General features: G+C 48.8%; 7 protein-coding genes across 7 annotated transcripts; 3 read left to right on the plus strand and 4 right to left on the minus strand.

The window, feature by feature from the left end:
- Positions 1-449: 449 nt before the first annotated feature.
- Positions 450-3103, minus strand: VE01_01841 (uncharacterized protein). Its single transcript, XM_059463392.1, has 3 exons — positions 2535-3103; positions 1557-2479; positions 450-1495 (listed from the first exon to the last, which is right to left on the minus strand). Exons 2-3 carry the CDS (start codon positions 1949-1951, stop codon positions 610-612), a joined length of 1281 nt encoding a protein of 426 aa, XP_059320011.1. The 5' UTR covers positions 1952-2479; positions 2535-3103; the 3' UTR covers positions 450-609.
- On the plus strand, positions 2416-3025 carry VE01_01842 (uncharacterized protein; the record flags this gene model as incomplete). The annotated part of the gene is made up of 1 exon (XM_018271357.2): positions 2416-3025. One exon carries the CDS (start codon positions 2416-2418, stop codon positions 2800-2802), a length of 387 nt encoding a protein of 128 aa, XP_018133930.1. The 3' UTR covers positions 2803-3025.
- Positions 3104-3200: 97 nt separating the features above from the next.
- Positions 3201-9352, plus strand: VE01_01843 (uncharacterized protein). The gene is made up of 5 exons (XM_059463393.1): positions 3201-3729; positions 3777-5335; positions 5386-7509; positions 7560-8105; positions 8151-9352. The coding sequence occupies exons 1-5, from the start codon at positions 3630-3632 to the stop codon at positions 8631-8633; spliced, it is 4812 nt and encodes a 1603-aa protein (XP_059320010.1). The 5' UTR covers positions 3201-3629; the 3' UTR covers positions 8634-9352.
- A 3465-nt stretch (positions 9353-12817) lies between these two features.
- On the minus strand, positions 12818-14332 carry VE01_01844 (uncharacterized protein). The gene is made up of 3 exons (XM_018271359.2): positions 13613-14332; positions 12989-13554; positions 12818-12935 (listed from the first exon to the last, which is right to left on the minus strand). Exons 1-3 carry the CDS (start codon positions 14209-14211, stop codon positions 12898-12900), a joined length of 1203 nt encoding a protein of 400 aa, XP_018133936.1. The 5' UTR covers positions 14212-14332; the 3' UTR covers positions 12818-12897.
- Positions 14333-14377: 45 nt separating this feature from the next.
- VE01_01845 (uncharacterized protein) lies at positions 14378-16966 on the plus strand. The gene has a single exon (XM_018271360.2). The coding sequence runs from the start codon at positions 14578-14580 to the stop codon at positions 16789-16791; it is 2214 nt and encodes a 737-aa protein (XP_018133937.1). The 5' UTR covers positions 14378-14577; the 3' UTR covers positions 16792-16966.
- A 17-nt stretch (positions 16967-16983) lies between these two features.
- On the minus strand, positions 16984-18327 carry VE01_01846 (uncharacterized protein). Its single transcript, XM_018271361.2, has one exon. It carries the CDS (start codon positions 18146-18148, stop codon positions 17177-17179), a length of 972 nt encoding a protein of 323 aa, XP_018133934.1. The 5' UTR covers positions 18149-18327; the 3' UTR covers positions 16984-17176.
- Positions 18328-18503: 176 nt separating this feature from the next.
- On the minus strand, positions 18504-20103 carry VE01_01847 (uncharacterized protein). The gene is made up of 4 exons (XM_018271362.2): positions 19870-20103; positions 19538-19677; positions 19209-19484; positions 18504-19144 (listed from the first exon to the last, which is right to left on the minus strand). The coding sequence occupies exons 2-4, from the start codon at positions 19637-19639 to the stop codon at positions 18770-18772; spliced, it is 753 nt and encodes a 250-aa protein (XP_018133935.1). The 5' UTR covers positions 19640-19677; positions 19870-20103; the 3' UTR covers positions 18504-18769.
- Between the last annotated feature and the right edge of the window lie 456 nt (positions 20104-20559).

The raw sequence follows: 20559 nt of genomic DNA on the forward strand, positions 1-20559 counted from the left end.
GAGGAGGGGGCGTGACATGAGCGCTCACTAGAGCGCCATCCAAGCACGGCGTGTGAATTGACATATGAGAAACACCCACAGAACAAATACTCTGCCATCTTAAACATCCTTTTTATGTGAAAATGAGTGCTCTAGGGACTGGATAAAAGAATTGTATATTATTTAGTGGGTGTCATCGCGGTTTTAAGTGAGTATCTGGAAGAGTCATACCGTTCACCTCATATTTGGATATGGCCTAATCGGGTAGGCTAACAAACCCGTGACTGTGTTCTCACAACAACTTTCGATATATCACTTATTAGCTTATGAAATTTAACATGTAGTCAAGTTTAAATATAATAATACTCTTCTTAGACCATTCATTCGACCTCCACAGAGTGGATATTCCTATAATGGGGCTGGTGATAATTATGAGCACGTGATAGAATATTATTATATTACGCAAGGTTGTGGTGTTAGAGTTGCTGTTTTTAGCTTGCATTGTCTGTCGAACATCTACTATGTCTCTCACATTGCCGCTTCTTGTGAAAATTAAAACTCCTAACAAGTAGCAAACCCATTTAACGTATGTGTCCTATGCTCCCTTATGCATCCGCCAGCCTCCTCGAGTCAGCTTTTGTTAGCCTTTCTAGCTGATGCAGACACATTAGTCGTATGCTTAGACGGCAGTTTAAACCCTTCTCCGTACCGCTCCATAAATTGCGAATCTCGCCCTTCTCTCTCCATATCGTCTGAGGCAGTTGCAGTCTCGCCTCCTAATCGCGGCTCCCTTTCATTAGTGGTATTGATGGTGATGGTAACCATATCTCGCGATATCTGTCGGACAGTCTCGTTGTCAAGATAGCCACCTATTTGCCTCGACCTCCACCCAACCGCCCGATTTGTACCATGAAGAGTCTTTCCATTAGCTGAAACCATGACTTGCACCGCATCGCCCGTTGCATGATTCTCAATGATACTTATATTTTGCTCTAAATGGTTGCCTGCCGTGGATAGTATATCCATAGACTTCCGCGTTGACTGCCACTCTTCCCGCAACCTAGTAATGTCGGCTGCATTCTCTTGAGAGAAGGTGGCAGGCTCCAGCTTGTTCATTAGCCTATCAAAGAGCTGCTTCTCGTGGCTGGCCAACTGTTGGGCCATTCGAGCAAGACTGCCCTTGCACTCCTTTAGGCCATCGTTGGTGATTTTCTCAGGTATAGAGCTCGGGCCGTCAGCCGCATTAGCGCCAGCATTATGTAGAGTTGTGCGATGAATTTGGTCAATGTGTTCAGAGAGCTGGGAACAGATCTGTAGACATTTTTGTGTACTTAGGCGCTCGTCCTTTATCCGCTTCACTTCAGATGCGTTTAGTTCTGATCCAGCTACATTTTGACTAAGTATACGCTCAAGCTTCTCGTCCATTCTCTCAAGGTGATCCTCAAGGCCAGCTCTAGCGGTATCAAGGAGATCGTTATAGCTCTCAACGCTTTCAGCTGTAAGGGCAGACAGTCGACTGTGGAATTTTAAGGTCAGCGACTACTATAATGCACCAAGCGGCATCATCAGATACTTACAGATTTGCATCAGAGAGAGCAATAGTTATAGTCATCTTGTAGCCGGATAGAACTCGTCTAAAGCTGTCAATGTCGTCCCCCATATACCTCAACCTAGCCCAATCTCGGAAGCTCGTACGGCTGCCGCTCGACCGCTGAGAACATTTGTGTATTTCTTGCTCGAACTCTTCGCAGGCCTTGCCGCATCGCCGAAGAGGAACCTCGAGAGCAGTAAGATCTAGGTCAGTAGAGCTTATCGTCTCCGTAAGTGAGCCTAGCACTCCACTTAATGCGCTGGTCTCTCTTGCGAAATCCCGTACGCGCTCTTGGTGAGAATTAAAGCTGTCAACTGTCTTGTAGAGCGCGACGCTTGCCTGGAGGGCGAACGTGGCCAGATCTACTAACCCAGAGGCCATTGTAAAACAAAGGCTACTCTAATGCAACAAAGTAAAGTTAGGACACAACACTTTTGCGATACAGACCTCAGGATTAAGTAGGATGATATTGTTGTCGTGGTTCTACAAAGCGTTCATGTTTTCATGTAGTGCTTTGCGCTACAACTAGACGGAGCGGGGTGTGATATTCCTTGGCGATTCTCTTGGGCGGGGTCACGTTGGACCGAGGAGACACAAGTTGTGGAGGTCAGAAAGCGGCGGAATGCCTGTGCACGAGCGTTGCCTAATTAGGTAGGCACTAAGCTTAGGCGGGTCAAACACCACAATCTAGATTATAAGTTTATATAAGGTTGTGGTGTTGGAGCGGCCGTTTTCGGCTGGTGTTAGTTGCTGCTTTACGCAGCCCTGAACACCAACATCTCATCACGTGCCTAGCTTGTGGTAAGTACCTTCACATAGTAATTTGTATATAAAGGTACATAAATATGCCATTATCCGAAATTATCACCTCACCCCCACCCTCACTCCCACGCTCGCTTTCGGGGGCTTCTGGGTCTGGAATCAGCAAGGAGGACACAGGCGGTGGCTATGGCAAGGTGTCTACCAGGGCATGGATCTGGCAAGAACGCCTCCTTGCTGAAAGAACGATATTCTTCACCCCTTCTGCCCTAAAATTCGCAGCTCAAACTCCAGAGGAATTGGGAGGCCAGCTTTGCGGAGCTGGGCCAGTGCCTTCTTCCGGAGGCGCTCTTCCTTCCGGGCCTCAACTCCAGCTCTACGGAGCTGCCTCTGGGCCCGGTTTGCAGCCTGGCGGGCTACCCGAGCTTCTTTGGCTCGGAGCTTCCGGGCCTGAAGCTCGTAAGCGTGGGTAGCTGTAAACTCACCTCCAACCTGAAGTCGGTCCCGGCTCCGGCTTGCCCGCTTCTTCGAGTCCTCCACCTGCCTCCGAACAGCCCGTAGGTCTAGCTCTTGGAGCTGACCTGCCACTACTACGTCTTCTGTGCTGGCAAGCCAATTCTGGTAGCTCTCCTTCGAGGGGCTGCTAAAGCCTCTATAACCCAGTGTTTCCAGTGCTGTAGCCCCTCTTCTACCCACTGAAGAGTGGAGGGTTTAGGTGTAGAAACCTAGATTGGCAGTGCAGGTGTAGGCTCTGTAGTAGGCAGGATGTAATTCAGCGCTAAATTCTAGAATGTTCTACACTGTAAGGCCAATCTCAACCCCAGTCAGAAGTTCATCCTTTTGTACTACAGTTTTATTTAATTACGCCAATCGTTGCGATGCAAAGCTCTCCAGTCATGATACTTTTCTTAGTCGCCCATCTCATTGCTCCCAAGTGTGGTCGCAACCCAGAGCGTCGCTTTGCGCATTGATCGGCAATGGAGTGATCAACCTGCATAGACCTGGCAGGACATGACTTGAACACGCGCAGGAAAACCTAGTAAGTACTTAGGCAACCTTTATTGTCAATAGGTTCCCAGGCGACACCGTGAGGAAGAGAGCAGGGAAGAATCCTTACCGTAGCCGGACTTCAGCCGCAGCCTTATTACATTAGGCGGATGCAACTGTACGTTACGGGCGAATAAGAAATACCCCTCACTATTAACGACGAGATGGTGCTGGCACCAACTTACGAGAGGAAGTGCAATATAGGCTCTCGCTGGCGCCTTCCCCACCTTTGTAGCTTCCACGGTCCATCGCGATGTCATATCCCAAACAACCAGGCAGGTCTAGCAAGCAACTAGGAAACATTTATACGAACGAAAACGCAATAGTCCACGTTGGGGATATACACCATATCGGTAAGCCCTTTTAGATATCAAAGAGGAAAACCACTGACACACGATAGGCCGAGAGGATCCCCTCGACCTCCTCCCATTTGCAACAAATGCACCGTTTAACTCCTACGACGGCCAACACGAACCCACCTGCCTTCCCGACACTCGCGTTGACCTTCTACAACAAATATATGATTGGGCGGATAGACAAGATGAGCGATGTATCTTCTGGCTAAATGGCTTAGCTGGCACAGGAAAATCAACAGTTGCGCGCACTGTCGCCCGCAGATTTTATGAGCAGAAGTGCCTTGGAGCCAGCTTCTTCTTCTCAATAGGTGGTGGAGATGTGAGCCATGCTGGCAAGTTCTTTACCAGTCTTGCTGTGCAGCTCGCGTATGCTGTACCATCTCTTCGAGAACATATCTCCGATGCTGTTTCTAAGTGCAAAGATATTGCGAACCAGTCCCTCCACGACCAGTGGCGCCAACTTGTCCTCCACCCATTATCAAAGCTGGACGACAACAGTCGCCAATGCTCATATATCTTGATAGTTGATGCGCTTGATGAGTGTAAGGACGATAATAATATACGGATTATTCTGCAGCTCTTAGGTGAGGCTCGGTTGTTAAAGACAGTACGGCTTCGGGTCTTTTTAACAAGCAGACCTGAAATTCCTATCCGATACGGTATGCACTATATCCCGCAGGCTGAACATCAGGACTTTGTTCTTCATAGTTTATCTCCATCGACTGTCGATCATGATATTTCAATATTCTTAGAATATAATCTTGCAGTGATCAGGCGGGAATGGGACCTTGGGCCTGGCTGGCCTGGTAATAAGGTTCTCGAACAGCTAGTTCTAAATGCTAGTGGCCTCTTCATTTGGGCGGCAACAGTATGTCGATTCATTAGTGAAGGAAAACAATTTGCAGCCAAGAGATTGGATGCTGTCCTTAAAGGCAGTAGCGACGCTGTTACTGCACCAGAAAAGCACCTTAACAAGATATACGCTACAGTCCTTGGGCACGCTATTACAACTGAAGGCGCAGCAGAGAGGGAAGAGCTTGTTCACATGCTGAGACACATTCTTGGAAGTATAGTGGTCTTGTTCTCACCACTTTCTGCCTACTCTTTAAGCAGGCTTCTCCAGGTTAATATACGGCATGTTACCCGGGCACTGGAGGGTCTTCATGCTATCTTAGATGTCCCAGAGGATCAAACGCACCCGCTCCGTCTCCATCATCCTTCATTTCGCGACTTCCTCCTTAATAAAGATCGATGTGGCGATTTCTGGGTAGATGAAAGGCAGTCACATCAGATATTAGCCGATTATTGTATCCGTCTCATGGCTATATCTCTTAAGAAAGATGTTTCCAGTCAAGTAGTCCCTGGCACATATGTGGCTAACGTGGAGATTAGTCAAGTAGAGCAATTTCTTCCTCCAGAGGAGAATTACGCATGTCTGTACTGGATCGGGCATCTTCAGAGGAGTAATACTCAGTTTTACGACAATGACCAAGTCCACATGTTCCTCCAGCTACATCTCCTTCACTGGCTTGAGGCACTTAGCTGGATGGGAAAGACTTCAGAAGGGATACTTGCAATATTATCCTTAGAGGCACTTGTTCCGGTAAGCCTTCGCTATAATATACTATAGAACCTTGACTTATCTATATCAAGGCTGGACAATGTCCCAATCTATACGCGTTTGTCCATGATGCAAAGCGATTTGCCCTGTACAACCGGTCAGTCTTCGAGCAGGCTCCCCTCGAGATATATTCTAGTGCACTCTTATCCGCACCAACAAGGAGCATAGTGAGAAGACTGTTTAGGGACCAAGTACCCTACTGGATTCAGACATCGCCTAAAGTCCCAGAGGATTGGAGTTCCCTGCTACAAACGCTAAAAGGTCATTCGGATATTGTTAGCGCTGTTTCCTTCTCGCCAGACAGCAAGATGCTAGCATCGTCATCAAGGGACAAGACTGCTCGGTTATGGGATGCAATCACAGGCGCTCTTCTGCAGACGCTAGAGGGCCATTCAAGCTTCGTTAATGCTGTTACCTTTTCACCTGACAGTAGACAGTTGGCGTCAGCATCAAGCGACAAGACTGTTTGTTTATGGGACGTAGTTACAGGGGCAGTATTACATACTCTCAAGGGCCATTCGAATGATGTAACTGCTGTTGCCTTTTCGCCTGACAGTAGACAGCTGGCGTCAGCATCAACAGATGAAACAGTCAAGCTTTGGGATGCAGCTACAGGCGCTCCTCTGCAGACGTTAGAGGGCCATTCAAGCTTCGTTAATGCTGTTGCCTTTTCACCTGACAGTAGACAGTTGGCGTCAGCATCAACAGATAAAACAGTCAAGCTTTGGGATGCAGCTACAGGCGCTCTTCTACAGACGTTAGAGGGCCATTCAAGCTTCGTCAATGCTGTTGCCTTTTCACCTGATAGTAGACAGTTGGCGTCAGCATCAGCGGATAAAACAGTCAAGCTTTGGGACATAACTGTAGGTACAGTTTCGCAGATGCTGAAGGGCCATTTGAACGACGTAACTGCTGTTGCCTTTTCGCCTGACGGTGGACAGCTGGCATCAGCATCGAAAGATAAGACAATAAATTTATGGGATCCATTGATGAAATCAGTGGCGCAGACACAAGAGGGAGCTTATAAGTCCTCGTTTCTTCAAGCCCAGAGATCAACTGACGAGATATCTTCAAACTTGGAGCGCGCCGACGCTAAGGAGAGTATCGAGCCCCAGATTAGAGTTCATGGCACATTTTCAGATTCCGGATTTGCCTCGATGTCATCTTTAGCCGCTCCTAGTATAAGTAATCGTGTTGGCCAAACCCCAATTCAAGATAAACACAATATTGACCAATTGCCAACAACTCCTAGTGATCAAGGGGACAACCAAAGCCCAGAGAATGAGCATAAACCAGGAGCTAGGACTACAGAAGCTGACAATGATGATTTGCAATCTGTCATTTCTGATAGGGACGAAATCTCCTCGCAAATTTCAACACAAAAAGCACAACAAGAGCTGCTTGCTGAAAAACACTTGGCTACTTTGTTAGGACAAAATGAAGATCTAAAGCCATTTTATGAAATTGCTTTAGGGCAAATGGAAAAGGAGCGCTTTGTTAACAATTTTCGAAGAATATTAAAGCGGTATTATCTCGACCTTTTTCAGTCAGCAAATACAAATCTTGAGCGAGCGACAGTTCAAATATTAAGGAGCAGGTCCACGCGAGTCGGAATAGCGCAAGGTGTTGTGGATCGACTGACTCCCGAAAGTAATGAGGCTTATACTCAGCTTTTAGCTGATACACAAGACATCGAAGACAAGATTTCCGATTTAGAAAGTTGGATAGCTAGCAATCCTGGTTTAGTACCACCGCTAGAGCCTCAGGATAGTGGAGATGTAGTAGAAGGACAAGTGGACGACTTAGACAATATTGCCTCTGACAGTGATCAGGAAGGAGAGGAACAAGTCGTTACAAGTTATCCTTTACCAAATGTCGCGGGGATGGAGAGCTTTCTATTCCAAGGCAACGCATTTCGTTCACTTATAACAAACACTTGCCTCTTTCTGCTCCCTGCGTCTCTCATTTCTCTTTCTCGAGTTCTTATGACGATTCCTTATAACAGGATATATTTCTCCTCCGAAGACAATCTCTCAATCCTCAATCGAGTTCAAGGATTTGTAGAGGATCACACAGAAGAAAATTGGAATTGGTGGCCACTGCAGCCACGAATGCGGCCGTTAGGAAAAGATCAAACGCGAGTATATTGGAAATGCGTAAGAACCTCTAGATAGAGTATTGTGTGGAATTATCTAACAAGATGTAGCACTGCGGCAGAACTCAGTGGGCAGAGATTTCACTATCTCAAGCAAACTCGTATCGATTAATATTACAAGAAAATAGACCAGTCTTGCAGAACAATCATCTCTGCAGAATCAAGCAGAAAAATTCGTGGCGCGCTACTTTGGGGAAGATGACCACTAAGACAGTTGGCACTGTCTCTACAAGAACCCAGCCGCTTACGACGCCAGGAATTACTCAACCACTCACCCCGACCCCGCAAAGTATACAGCTCAAACCAAGCAGCGGTAGGGTACGCCAGGCTACTAATATCCTCCACAATCCTGCTGAACCTACTACAATTAATCGGAGTGAAGTTCGGGTTGGAATTAGTGAACTATCAGGAGGCCCATATGTTCTTTTTGGAGTCAAGGGTCCACGACGTACGTTGGAGCTAGAACAAATAGAAGTCAATGAAAATTCCGACGACAATACTTTTTTCCAAAGTCTGACGCAGGCTTATAGAAAACACCGAGGTTTTTGGCGGTATTGGTTCTCGATCTGGCAACTTACTCACTGCGATTTTGTAAAGGTTTGTGTAAATCCTTTATATTATATATTGACTGACAATGTCCAGTTTCTAAAGCTTAGAGCAAATCGTATAATTTTTCATAGCAAGAGTCTTCCAGACGATATAATATACGAATATCGACCTCGTCCGCCCACAGCCGAAAACCCGCCTATCCTCCCACACGAATTTGAGCTAGCTTTCTCAGCATGCTCTTCTAATTGCCTGCTCTCCACCTTGCACGATTGTGTAGATCCACCCATTGGGAAGTTTGCGGTAGAGCGGATTCCGAAACGGAAAAGCATGATCCACTTCTCTACTAATAATTTGGAATTTGCGTGGGGTATCCAAGCACAACACGCCATCTCAGCCCTCAGGATGGTAGTATACCATCTCCTTATCTTCGCTAGCACATTTGGATTTTGGGCGTGGTGGTTGGTATTCCATCCAAATGATTTGCAGAATGCGGCCGTGCCGCTCACCACAATTGTCGTGTTGCTTTCACTGTTTTGGGGCGCAGCAGGTGTTTTGAAATTTAGGAGGCAGGATTAGGTGTGGAGTTGAGTATAGCGAAACGTTCCTGTGCCCTATATTAGAGAGAGCACAGAGGTGATGGCACAATTCAAGAGGCTAGTATTGGCACATGTTAGGGGTTTGAATCCTTGGGCAGAAGTTTACTTTTGAAGTTTCGCTGCTTAAGACGTTCTGGGCTAGCGATGGGGAAGCGCAAGACCTGGAGACATTAGGCAGACCTCATGATGGTCACGGCAGCTCTTCAAAGTCCATCCCCTTGATCACCGACTTTGGCTGATCTACGGACCGCATGTATGAAATTGTGTCCGTATCTACATAGCCGGAATTGTCTCCGAGGTTCTGGATGAAGAGCTAGTAATCAAATGATATTGAGGACGGGTTGACTGGTCAATATTTCGACCATCCTGGCTTAGATAGGCATCGTGGACATTCACATGGATGGGTTCTGGATCATTATCGAGGAAAATAAGAACTTCGAACCTAGCCCACGCAACAGGAGGACCAGCTTGGGCTCTTATACTCGGTGCAAGAGTTGAGACTGTTGGCGGGAGCTCGTGGATTGGCGGAGGGCGAGTTGGATGGGAGGCGTAAGGAACTTTCGCCTCTTTAGTGCCTTTAAGATTAAGTTAGTCTGTAACGCTGCTTCCTAAAACGATAGGATACACAGAGGTTTCTTGCGTAAGGGTTGACTTATCAGAGGAAGCAGGGGATCAGACACAAAGGCTTCAAGTAACGCGTTACAGTATATAACAAATATTATATTGAGTTGAGCACGAAACTCTAATCTAAGAAATAACTATCTACTTTTGAAGTGGCGTCGTGCCAAGGGATATATGGATAGTATGGATATATTAACATATCCTTCTGTTCCATGTATCCAACGTGATTCTTCTCCTGGGAGCCTAATGCTCCTGGGAAAACCCTTCTCCGGGGAGAATCATCCTAGGAGCTTACTAGTCCTAGGACAGCCCTCCCAGGAGCCTCCTGGTCCTAGGAGAAAACTCCTAAGTTGGTGTCCCGTAACCTGCACCTCCGACACCACGATCTGGATTACCCTATCAATCATCATGTTGGTGCAGGGGTTGCGGAAACCCGCTGTAACAAAGTCGCCCTGCGTTTCACGTTGTAGTGGTGGAGAATAATATGATCCATCGGATAAGCCAAGCTAGCTAGGCTGCGAGGACCTGAGAGTAATTATTTTTCTTGCCAAGTCGGAAGACAACTCCCGCTCTGATCGCCAATAACCATTTCATACCGTTACTGCTCCTGAAATGGCCCTGTGCTGGCAGCATGTAATGATGTACGGTTACGCTCGCGCTACACCTCACTGAGCCAAAAAGACTACAATATTCCAGCTCGGCTGGAATACGCGTAACACGCTATATATACTGTAACGGTCGCACGCCGGCACCCCGTTACACAGCACTCGCGGCAGCTAGCCTCTTTTCTTTCAAAAGAAGGAATATTTCTGAACTATGCCTACTGTGAAGACAATTGCTTTAAAAGCATCGAGTAACTAGCAGTGGCTAGATAGAACAACATTTAAAGTCAGACGACTCTGTTAGCAATAACTGTCTACTCTCAGTATCTACCTGTCTACAATCCTAGGGGTGTTCCTGTATCACCGCCTTGAAATGAAGGTGAAGCGCAGCCTACAACGCATGGATGGTTGCAGCCCCGATAGCCTTCGAGAGGGACCTCTACTTTCGATCTCCGGGATGCGAGTACAGGCCCCTAACAAGCTAGGCGGGCAAACAGAAATCGGCCCTTCTCTCGAAGATCAGCCTCGACGGAGGCAGGCGTCGCTGCTCTCAGTGCCTATAACTCATAATGTTGCAAAAGGTAATGTAGGGCAGTCTCGCAAAGGCCAGCGCCATTCCACCGCGAGATAGTCGGGGAGGAAGCTGCCCTTGCATAGAAGTTGAAGGCGGCGGCAGGCCTGTCCATGCGCGTTGCTCAATTAGGCGGGCGCTAAACCCGAAGCTCGAACACCACGATCTAGATTATAAAATATAATAAGTTAATTAAAAATAGTTTTAATACTCACACCACTTGAAGTTAGAAAAGCTCATATTTTATCTAAAATTTAATACTACGGATATAAGCTATTAGAATTTATTTCTTCGGTTCTATTTATAAGAAACTGGATTGCTGATTGTGGCCCTGAGACTGTGCGCCTTGGCTTAATAATAGTTACTGTGAACACCGATGTTACCCGCAATCTACCTTCCGGCTTTTGGGCGGCACAAATGCTTTAGGCATTTTATTATGTACTTATAATTTATCAGTGTTCGGCACGGATACCAATATACCCTTGGTATCCGGGTATATACCCGAGTATATACCCTACCTGTCGATATTCTAGAGTATCCGGTGTATCTGGGTATATACCCGGGTATATGCTAAGAGTAGCCAAGCATCGCTAAGGCTTCATTTTAGAGACGTCGTCTCGACGATATGCTTAAACTATAGCCTTATAAGCATACTAATATCCTTAATATCTAATTATTACCTATTACTTAGGCTATTTAGTAGTTCTAGTAACCTCTATAGTCTTAAAATGATATTTAGTAATAGTAGTAATATTATTATAAAAAAGTATAATAAGTTATTACTACTAAAAGCTTCACTTTCATATGCTTTTATTCAGCCTCATGTATCCGGGTATAAACCCTACTCTACCCGTCAGATCTTCGCCGGGTATATACCCTACCCGTGAGTTTCACGGATACTACCCGGATACATATCCGCCGAACACTGTAATTTATAGTGTCTATTATAAACGTGCAAGCTGAATAAACCATAGCCTTGGCTGTACCTTCTATTAAATTTGTAATTTGACATATTCATCCCTCATAGCCTCAGCTTCCCCCGAAGCTGTATTTTAGTGCACGCTTGCGCGGCCAGGTCCAACAGACCTCAAAACCCCTAGTACACTAAGAATTCGGACTTCAGAAGTAATCTCAATCTTCTTCGAACCACTTATCTTCCAAAAGATCTTGGGCAGTCAGCCGATCTCTTGGGTTGAGTTTCATCACCCTGAGCACAAACTCTTTATCCTCCTTGCAAGTTTCTCGGGCGGTTGTAAGATGGAAAGGTCTCATCGACTTCGGAGGGGTGTTTTTCATTATCCACACTAAAACCGCCAATCTTTCCTGGTTCGCAATCTGCTCGTACGACTCTGGAAATGGTCCGAAACAGATATGGTGTCTCATCAGAATTTTGACCTCGTATTCATCATGGCCTACGGAAACGTCTGGTTTGAAGATGTGGAACCCTTCTCCGTATATGAGACTGATAAGCTGTAGTATCAATAAAATTAGACCGAGAATAAATAATTTAGTGTAGAGGGATAATTTAAAACTTGCCGTTGCACCAAAAGACCAGATGTCAGTTGCGGTACCCCATCTCATTTGCAGATGTGCTTCTGGGCTCCTAAACATAGGTGTTCCTATCGAGTCCCCATCCCGGGCATGAGTAGAATCCACATGGACAGTGCTCCCAAAATCAGCCAGTTGAACATCCTTAAACCGAATTCCAACTGGCGCATAATTCGCAAGTATGTTGCTTAGCTTAACGTCTATAGTGCATCTTGGTTAGAGAGTTCCATATAAACGCGGTATTGGTCACATCTCAAGAAACGGACATGTGTGAACAAAACCCTCAGTATGCAAGATAGCTAGCGCCTTTAGCACCCTACGTGCGACATATTTAACTTCAAGTCGTGTGAGGCGCTGGAAATTAGAAGCTTGGAGTACGTCGACATCTAGATGTCTTAAGTAAGACTCGGAGGGCTGTGGGTGGATTCAACCTCGTCAAGTAGCGGGCGGATGAATGGTGTTCGGTTTTGGAACCGAATTAGAATATCTCGTTCGTTTTCTAGGCGAAAGTGGTTAACACTTTTAACAACTACATTCTCGTTGTTTTGGTTCCATCAATGGCATTAATTAAAGCCTATAGTAGGACATGTTATTTTAGGAACGCACGTTGCTAGCCACACGCAGCCCTGCAGTTGCTTCGTAACTGTATAAAGGCTGTGTTTACCCTTCAATGTTTGACCAAGCTTCATCGCAGTACCCATCTTTTAGATGGCCATTGGGAGAGGTGGTAGGTGGCATTTACGTGAGGCAGTGTCGAACTATGCACGTGATGTAGATTCCAGCCTTAAATTTCATATATCACATTCATGGGATTGTCTATGTAGCCTATGGTCAACATATAACTTGGAAGCTATTATTGAATTCGCAACTTCATATTCTTATCTATATATCTATCAACGCTCTCAATACTCAGTAACCTGCTTAATGCTATCATAAACCCCTTCACACACCTGTCAGTAACTGTCGTACAAATTATAAAGGAAGGTAACTTACTCGCAACATCTGGGATATTGAGCTTCTCATACAACAACGGCATATGTATACTCCATCCCGCACACCTCTTCACCGGCGCCTCCAGCCTCAAAAACGTCTCCTTATCTTCTTGGATAGCGGCGGCAACCTCAGCCCCGATACCCGCATTAATCATGCTCTCATGAACCACCACACAACGTCCCGTCTTCCTCACACTCTTTAGAACAGTCTCCTTGTCCCACGGGTATACCGTCCTCAAATCGATCAACTCCACGCTCAATCCCAAGTCTTTCTCGATGTGCTCGATCGCTGCACTGCAGGTGTACAGAGGGTGGCCATATGAGATCACAGTCACGTCGGAGCCTGGCTTCATGATCTCCGCGGATGATAGAGGGAGAGTGTATGAAGAGACGGGGACTTGCTCGACGGCAGCGCGGTAGAGGGCTTTGGGCTCCATGAAAATGCAAGGGTCGTTCGAGGCGATGGCCGCCAGCAACAGGCCCTTTGCTTGAATGGGACCGCGAGGCATGATGACGCGCAGGCCGGGGATATGTGTAAATAAACTCTCTGGGGATTGCGAGTGGTATCTTTGCTTGGTTAGCATCTTATTTTGACAAAACCGAAATACCTGGGAAGGGAACATACAAAGCACCATGACCAACCCCACCACAAGGCATCCTAACGGTGAGACCACCAACACCCCTTCCATTCGTTCCATCACGATACCTATACTTGGCCGCCTCGTTCACAAGCTGGTCAAAAGCCGGGTATACATAATCCGCGAACTGAATCTCGGCTACAGGCCGCATTCCTTCGGCCGCCAGCCCAATCCCGAAACCCAAAATACCCTGTTCAGTAAGCGGTGTATTAAAGACGCGATCACTGCCAAAGTTCTGCGACAGGTTCATCGAGCACCGAAATACTCCTCCAAAGGCCACATCTTCGCCGAAGAGGAGCACTGAGTCGTCTGTTGCCAGAGCGGTCGAGAGCGCGTCATTGATGGCTTGGAACAGGTTCATGCGCTTCGTTGTGCTGTTTCGAACTTCAGCAGAGAGCTCGGGGTTTCTTAGAGCTGATTGAGAAGAGTGACTGAGGATTGGAGTCGTGGAGAAGTCTGTCGGTATGTTGAGCCGGGCATTTGGAGGGCTTGTCGAGTACTGGCGGCCACTTGCGGTCGAGGAAGCGGATGAGGTGACGGCACGTAAGACCTGCGCCGTGGGGCGAATTATCCTGAGAGACTTCATGCTGGGCAACACTCTACAGGACTCAAAAATGAATTATGAAGTTAGAAGAGACAAAGGGATATATCCCCATTCTTTTCAAAGCGTTGAAGTATGGGGAATGCGGGCGGGGAGGGCTTATCGGCTACCTGCGGCTTGTGGTGGGAGTCGCATCGTCGAGTCCATCCCGCTTCCAGACCCTTATCGTCGCACAGGCCACGCGATTGTTGCTCCGTCAACCGCCAAGTGACGACGCTGACCCTGCAATTACGAGATGCAAGGATGCGGTCGCAAAAGATGTCGACGATACCGATTAATTAATCTATTATTCTAGAACGAAGGCATATACAATTGAATAGATCGAATTATCGTTTTGGTCGCAAGGATAGAATGCCTCGCGAGGCTGAACGACCCAGAAATCGGGAGCGAGATCCGGATAGAGAGCGAGAGAGGGAGCGGCGAAGACGTGAAAGGGAAAGAGACCCAGAAAGGGAGGAGCGACGGCACCGCGAACGGGACCCGGATAGGGAACAACGACGGCGTGAAAGGGACCCGGAAAGAGAGCTGGAGAGGGAGGAACGAAGGAGGGAAAGAGCGAGGAGGAAATCCCGAAACCCTGATAGAGATTCGAGGGACTCGAGGGACTCCCGGTCAAGGGAGGAGCCGCCTTCCTCACAATCAAGTTCGCAACCCCTATCCGCCGATTCACTAGCGAAACTCAATCAACTCAATAAGAAAGAGAAGTCGCGAAAACCAGAGAAAAAGGCGGAACGGCCCAGGAAAAAGCGTCACAGGGAAGCGTTCAATGAGAAATACGAAGCGATCGGTGTCGACAAACCAAGGCGGGACAAGAAGAAAAAGAGGCGAGTTGTGAGCGGCGCCTTACTAGAAGAAGGGGATGGAAAGAGGTTATCGTATATAAGAGGAGGAGGTTACGACAAACAGGCGGAAGCAGATGCAAGGAAGAGGAAAAAGCGGATATGGATCATTGTTGGAGTTATTGTTTTGCTACTTGCCATTATTATACCCGTTGCCGTTGTTCTTTCCAACAAGAACAAGGGCAGCAACACAGCCGCAGCGGATACAGCGGCGACGGCTCCGACGCCTACAGGACCGGCGAATACGAATTTGGATGGCGTTGATCCTGCTAGCGTACCAGCAGCTGCGAAGGGGACGCGATTGGATCCTTTCTCCTGGTATGACACGGAGGATTTTAATGTCACGTACACTGGCGCGACAGTTGGTGGGCTGCCAGTAATAGGGTTATTCTCGAAGTGGGATGACTCTGCGAAAGCAAACGACAAAGTGCCAGCATTGAACCAGCCATGGGGAACCTATGCAAGTAGGCCCGCTAGAGGTGTCAACGTAGGGGGCTGGTTATCGATAGAGCCGTTTATCACGCCCTCGCTGTTCAGTGGTTATAGCACGAGTCTTGGGGTTATTGATGAATGGACGCTATGCGAGCACCTGGGCCCGGCTACCGCAAAGGACACTCTGGAGAAACATTACTCCACATTCGTGACGGAGCAGACGTTTGCAGACATCAAAGATGCAGGCCTGGACCACGTCCGTATTCCATTCTCATATTGGGCCTTGCAAAATTACTACGGCGAGCCTTACGTCGAAGGCGTAGCATGGCGATACCTCCTCAGAGGGATCGAATGGGCTCGCAAATACGGTCTCCGCATCAACTTAGACGTACACGGTTTGCCAGGTAGCCAAAACGGCTGGAACCATAGCGGTCGCCAAGGAGACATCGGCTGGCTCAACGGAACCGACGGCGATGTCAACGCCGAGCGATCCCTCGAGATCCACCGCTCCCTCTCGGCATTCTTCTCCCAGCCGCGCTACAAAAACATCATCGCCTTCTACGGCCTCGTCAACGAGCCCAAGATGACAGCCTTACAACCAACCGACGTCTACGCCTGGACCGAGAAGGCATACGCCATCGTCCGCGCAAACGGCATCACCTGTCCTATCGTCTTCGGTGACGGCTTTCTGGGTCTCGAGAACTGGAAGGGGCAGCTGCAGGGCCATGAGGGGCTGGTGCTTGATGTCCACCAATACGTGATTTTTAATGTGGGACAGATCGTCTATACTAAGGAGGCGAAAGTCAAGTATGCTTGCACGGGCTGGACGGGGCAGGCGGAGCAGAGCATGGATGTCTCGACGGGCTTTGGACCAACCCTCTTCGCTGAGTGGTCACAGGCCGACACCGATTGCGCCACATACCTGAACAACGTCGGCTGGGGAAATCGCTGGGAAGGCACCTACGACACCGGCAACCCCCTAACACGCGTACTCTCAGCAACATGCCCCACCAACAACGGCGGTCCAGTATGCTCCTGCACGTCCGCAAACGCGGATCCAAGCCAGTATTCCGACGGGTACAAGCAGTTCCTGCAGATGTTCGCGGAGGCGCAGATGGATAGCTTTGAGCACGGGTGGGGCTGGTTCTACTGGACGTGGCAGACGGAGACGGCGACGCAGTGGAGTTATAAGAGGGGTCTTGCGGCGGGGATTTTGCCGGCCAAGGCGTATGCGCCGGAGTTTAATTGTCAGAAGACGATTCCGGATTTTGCGGGGGTGCCGGAGAATTATTGAGGGGGTTGATGGGATGGGATGAATGAGTGTATATTTGGATGAGTTGTTGTATATGTGGGATGGCGTTTTTTTGGAGGAGCATTTGGAGGAGCATTTGGAGGAGCGTTTAGATGGGATACCACCAGGTGGGTTTTGGCGATATTGGTGATATCGGGGGGAGTCTAGCATAGCGAGCATATATTTTGGATTTAGCTTGGTATAATCGTATAATGTTCTCTTGAAATAATATGTCTTGTGGTATCCGATACTTTCCTCCGTATATGTACACTATGTTCATCTTCTAAACTTTCCAGGTCGTATATTCAAACACACCCCGCTGTCTCCAACCAAAAACCCAACCACTCGCGATCGCTAGCTCTTCGTTGCCTCCCAGTCTACTGTCCCCTTAAGCCGTAGCCTCCCACAACCTAATCATCTTCACCGCCCCCACAAAGCTCCCCAACAACCCCACCGTCAGCGGGCTAATAATCCCCCCCTCCAAACTCCAATGAATCGTCAGCGGCGCATATCCCGCATTAATCCACACCTCCCTCCTCCACGCCAAATCCTTCACTGCCTCCTCCCCCTTCTCCCCCACCACCGCCTTCCTCTTCCTAACCTGCCTCTCCCTCGCCAGCCTCACAAACTCCAACGCCGTATGCGCGGCCCAACACCTACTACTCCACATCCACGCCTTCCCCTGCTTTTCGGCGGTCCACCCAAGAACCCCCTTCGAGCTGAGATACGCCCCGTTCTCGAGGACTTGGTAGATGGTATTCACCAGCACCTGGGCGTTCACGATATGCCGCTCCACTGGATCAGCGGAGGGAGTGAGGATAGCGCTCTTTCCCCACTGCCACATCCCGAAGAGCCCGAAGAGGCGCGCGAACATGCGCACGTCGGAGCAGAGGGCGTAGAGGGCTGCGAGGCGGCGCGCGGTGAGGGCGTGCTTTTCGGAGGGGGTGGTGAGGCGGGTGAGGAGCGAGGAGATGGCGAGGGAGGAGTAGCCGAGGGTGAGGAGCGTGGCGTCGGTGCCGGAGGGGGTGGAGATTATGCGGCTGAAGTGGGTGAGGAGGCGGTCGGTTTTGGTGAGGTAGAGGGGGAGCCAGGATTGGAGGGTTTTGACGGAGGGGGGCGCGGGGGGAGTAGATTTTGTGAGGGAGGAGGCGGGGGGAGAGATGGTGGGTTCGGTGATGGTGATCGGCTCTGAGATGGCGACAGGCGCGGAGACGGCGATGGGCTCTGGGATGGCCTCGGGGACGCTGGCGGGCTCTTCGACAGTCGTGGGCTCTGAAGACTCTAAGATAGCCGTGGGCTCGGTGATTATGGCGGGCTCCGGGATCGCAACGGGCACCGCGTCAAGTTGAACGTCCGCCATTTTGAATATGAGACTGGATGGATCGCTGGAAATATAGGCGCGCTATAAAAAGAGAGACGACGATGGGAGCGCTTGCTATTTAAGAGTGTATTGACAGATTAGGGGTTTTGGAGGTTAGAAAAATATTGGTTTACATGCATGTGGTTTGGTGGAGTACCATTTCCGATAACAGGAGCTTCTGCCGAGGTTGACTCGTATCAGTGGGAGGGTTAGGGTCACGTGAGTGTTTGTTTACGTATTAGGCTCCGAGTAGCTTGTTGGGCTGGATGGTAGGCTGGATGGTCTAATTACCCAACCCTTTTGGAGAAGAAGGTTAATGCGGAATAATTCATGCGTCTTTCTTGGTCTATAATGCCTTATTAGTATCAAAATTCATGCGTGGTAGCCAGGGGCAAGAGAAACCCGGCAACCAAGACCAACACCGTAAATCAAAACAAGAGCCATTTGTATCTATCATATCATCTTTGCATTTCTTATTCAGATTAAATGTCTCCATGTATCCTCGGATATGCTGGTCTTCCAAAAAGCACCCAAACATCCCAAAACAAGATATAACAAGACAAAACAACAAGCCCAATGGATATCGTATCAACACGTCCGTCCCACCCCTCCTACTCCCACCTAGTAGACCGGGTTCTGGCCACCGAGACCACCGGACATCGATGGAGCTCCGCCCATTCCGGGCCTTGGGTAGTCGTCTGGCCTTCCGCCGCCGGACTCGTAGTGCGCCTTCCTCAGAGCCTGGAGACGCTTCTTCTTGGTCTTGGCGTTGATGTAGGTGCCGATGAGGAAACCGACGATGTTGAAGAAGGGAACCCAGGTCTCCTGGGGCAGGAACTGCTGCGCGAAGGCGAGCGTGATGGGGGAGGTCACCCAGGATACCTTCATGACGGGCATGAAGCCGGCCTTCCAGGTCGAGTGGATCGCGTGGATGTTGCGCGCGCCGTTGATGATGGCCATTGAGGTCAGGTAGATACTGTTCTGGATTGGCGCAATCTGTGATGGGACAGTTAGCTATGGTCGGGCTGCGACGGAGTTCGTATGCGATGCGATGACTTACGAATAAGTTGCTGAACAGGATCTGCAGGATCTTCGCCTTCAAGCTCGTGCGGTTGGCGAAGATCTTCTGGAGGATGCTGATGAGGACGTGGCCGACGGGTGCCATGATGAAGGCGCCGTTCGCTGCCATCAGCGGCACCTTCGACGTGAAGTAGTGTCCATGCTTGCTCCTATCCTTTGCGATGTACGCCGCCAACAGCTCTTGTAGACCGCCGAGGGAGCCGGATGTCAACATCTTGGTTCGGAGAGGGTTCTTCTGGAGCTGCGTGAGGTACGCCTGGACACGGTGTCAGTCAATTGGATGCGCAATTCGATATTGGGATGTCTTACGGCGAGGTAGCCATTGGCGACTTTGCCGGCAGTCGACGCGGCGACCTGGTTCGCGGCGCCGACTGTCGTCTTGACGGTGTCCTTTTCGAACTTGACCGACATCGTGATGGATATTGGTTATGTGGTAGGTTGTGTGTTATCTGTGGATGTGGGACGAGGTGTCAGTTATGAGGTTCAAGTCGAGCGGCCAGATCGGGGATGCTCCCCCAGTTTGTTTACACTTATACTAAGTGGGCCGAGTACACCGAGGTAGTTTGAAGGGTTCTCCGCATCTCGAATTATGGGGAGTATGTTTCGAAGGAGTGAGCTGCAGGGTAATTCTAGGGACTTACCTAAGCTTGGATATGATTTTCTTTCACGATTATCGACGTGTTAACTGGTAAAAAAGGAAGCTCAGGCCAGCAGCAACGATGATAAAAGTTGGGTGGTAGATTGGGTTGAGTTTGGCGATGCGATGGGTACGTGTAGGTCGACACCTCACCTACGGTTGGTACCAGCGGCAGTAGTAGTGTACACAAAAAGGGATCGCCCCAACAACCTGGCCTGGTTGTCGCCGTTGGCCGTCAGCTTACAGGAGTCGAGCACCCGTCCAGCCCGGAAAATTAACACCGCTTGGACCTATCGGAGTCATCGGAATGCGCCGCCGATTTCTCCACCAGGGGAAGATGAGAAGTGGCTGGCTGAGGCTGAGGCGACGACAACAACAACACAATAACAATGCAAACAAACAGTGTAAATTGGCGACAAACATCACCAACAAACGGCATAAAACAAACAATCAGGGATTATAAAATACTATTTGAACTGCTGCCTTGTTAATGTACGAGATGCATCAAATTGGAGTTATTCGTGGGCCGAGTGGTGAGCCGCTGTACCTATTTAACCGCGCCTCTTGAGAGTTAGTACTGCATGTATGACACTTGAATATAAAATACGTGGACTCTCAGACATGTAAGGATTTATATACTTCTATTTTTCTAGTAGTAGTCTATGTGTCATTTCATTTTGAAGCGTTTGTATTT

Source organism: Pseudogymnoascus verrucosus (assembly GCF_001662655.1).
Source record: "Pseudogymnoascus verrucosus strain UAMH 10579 unplaced genomic scaffold scaffold_5, whole genome shotgun sequence".
NCBI classification, from domain to species: Eukaryota; Fungi; Ascomycota; class Leotiomycetes; order Thelebolales; family Thelebolaceae; genus Pseudogymnoascus; species Pseudogymnoascus verrucosus.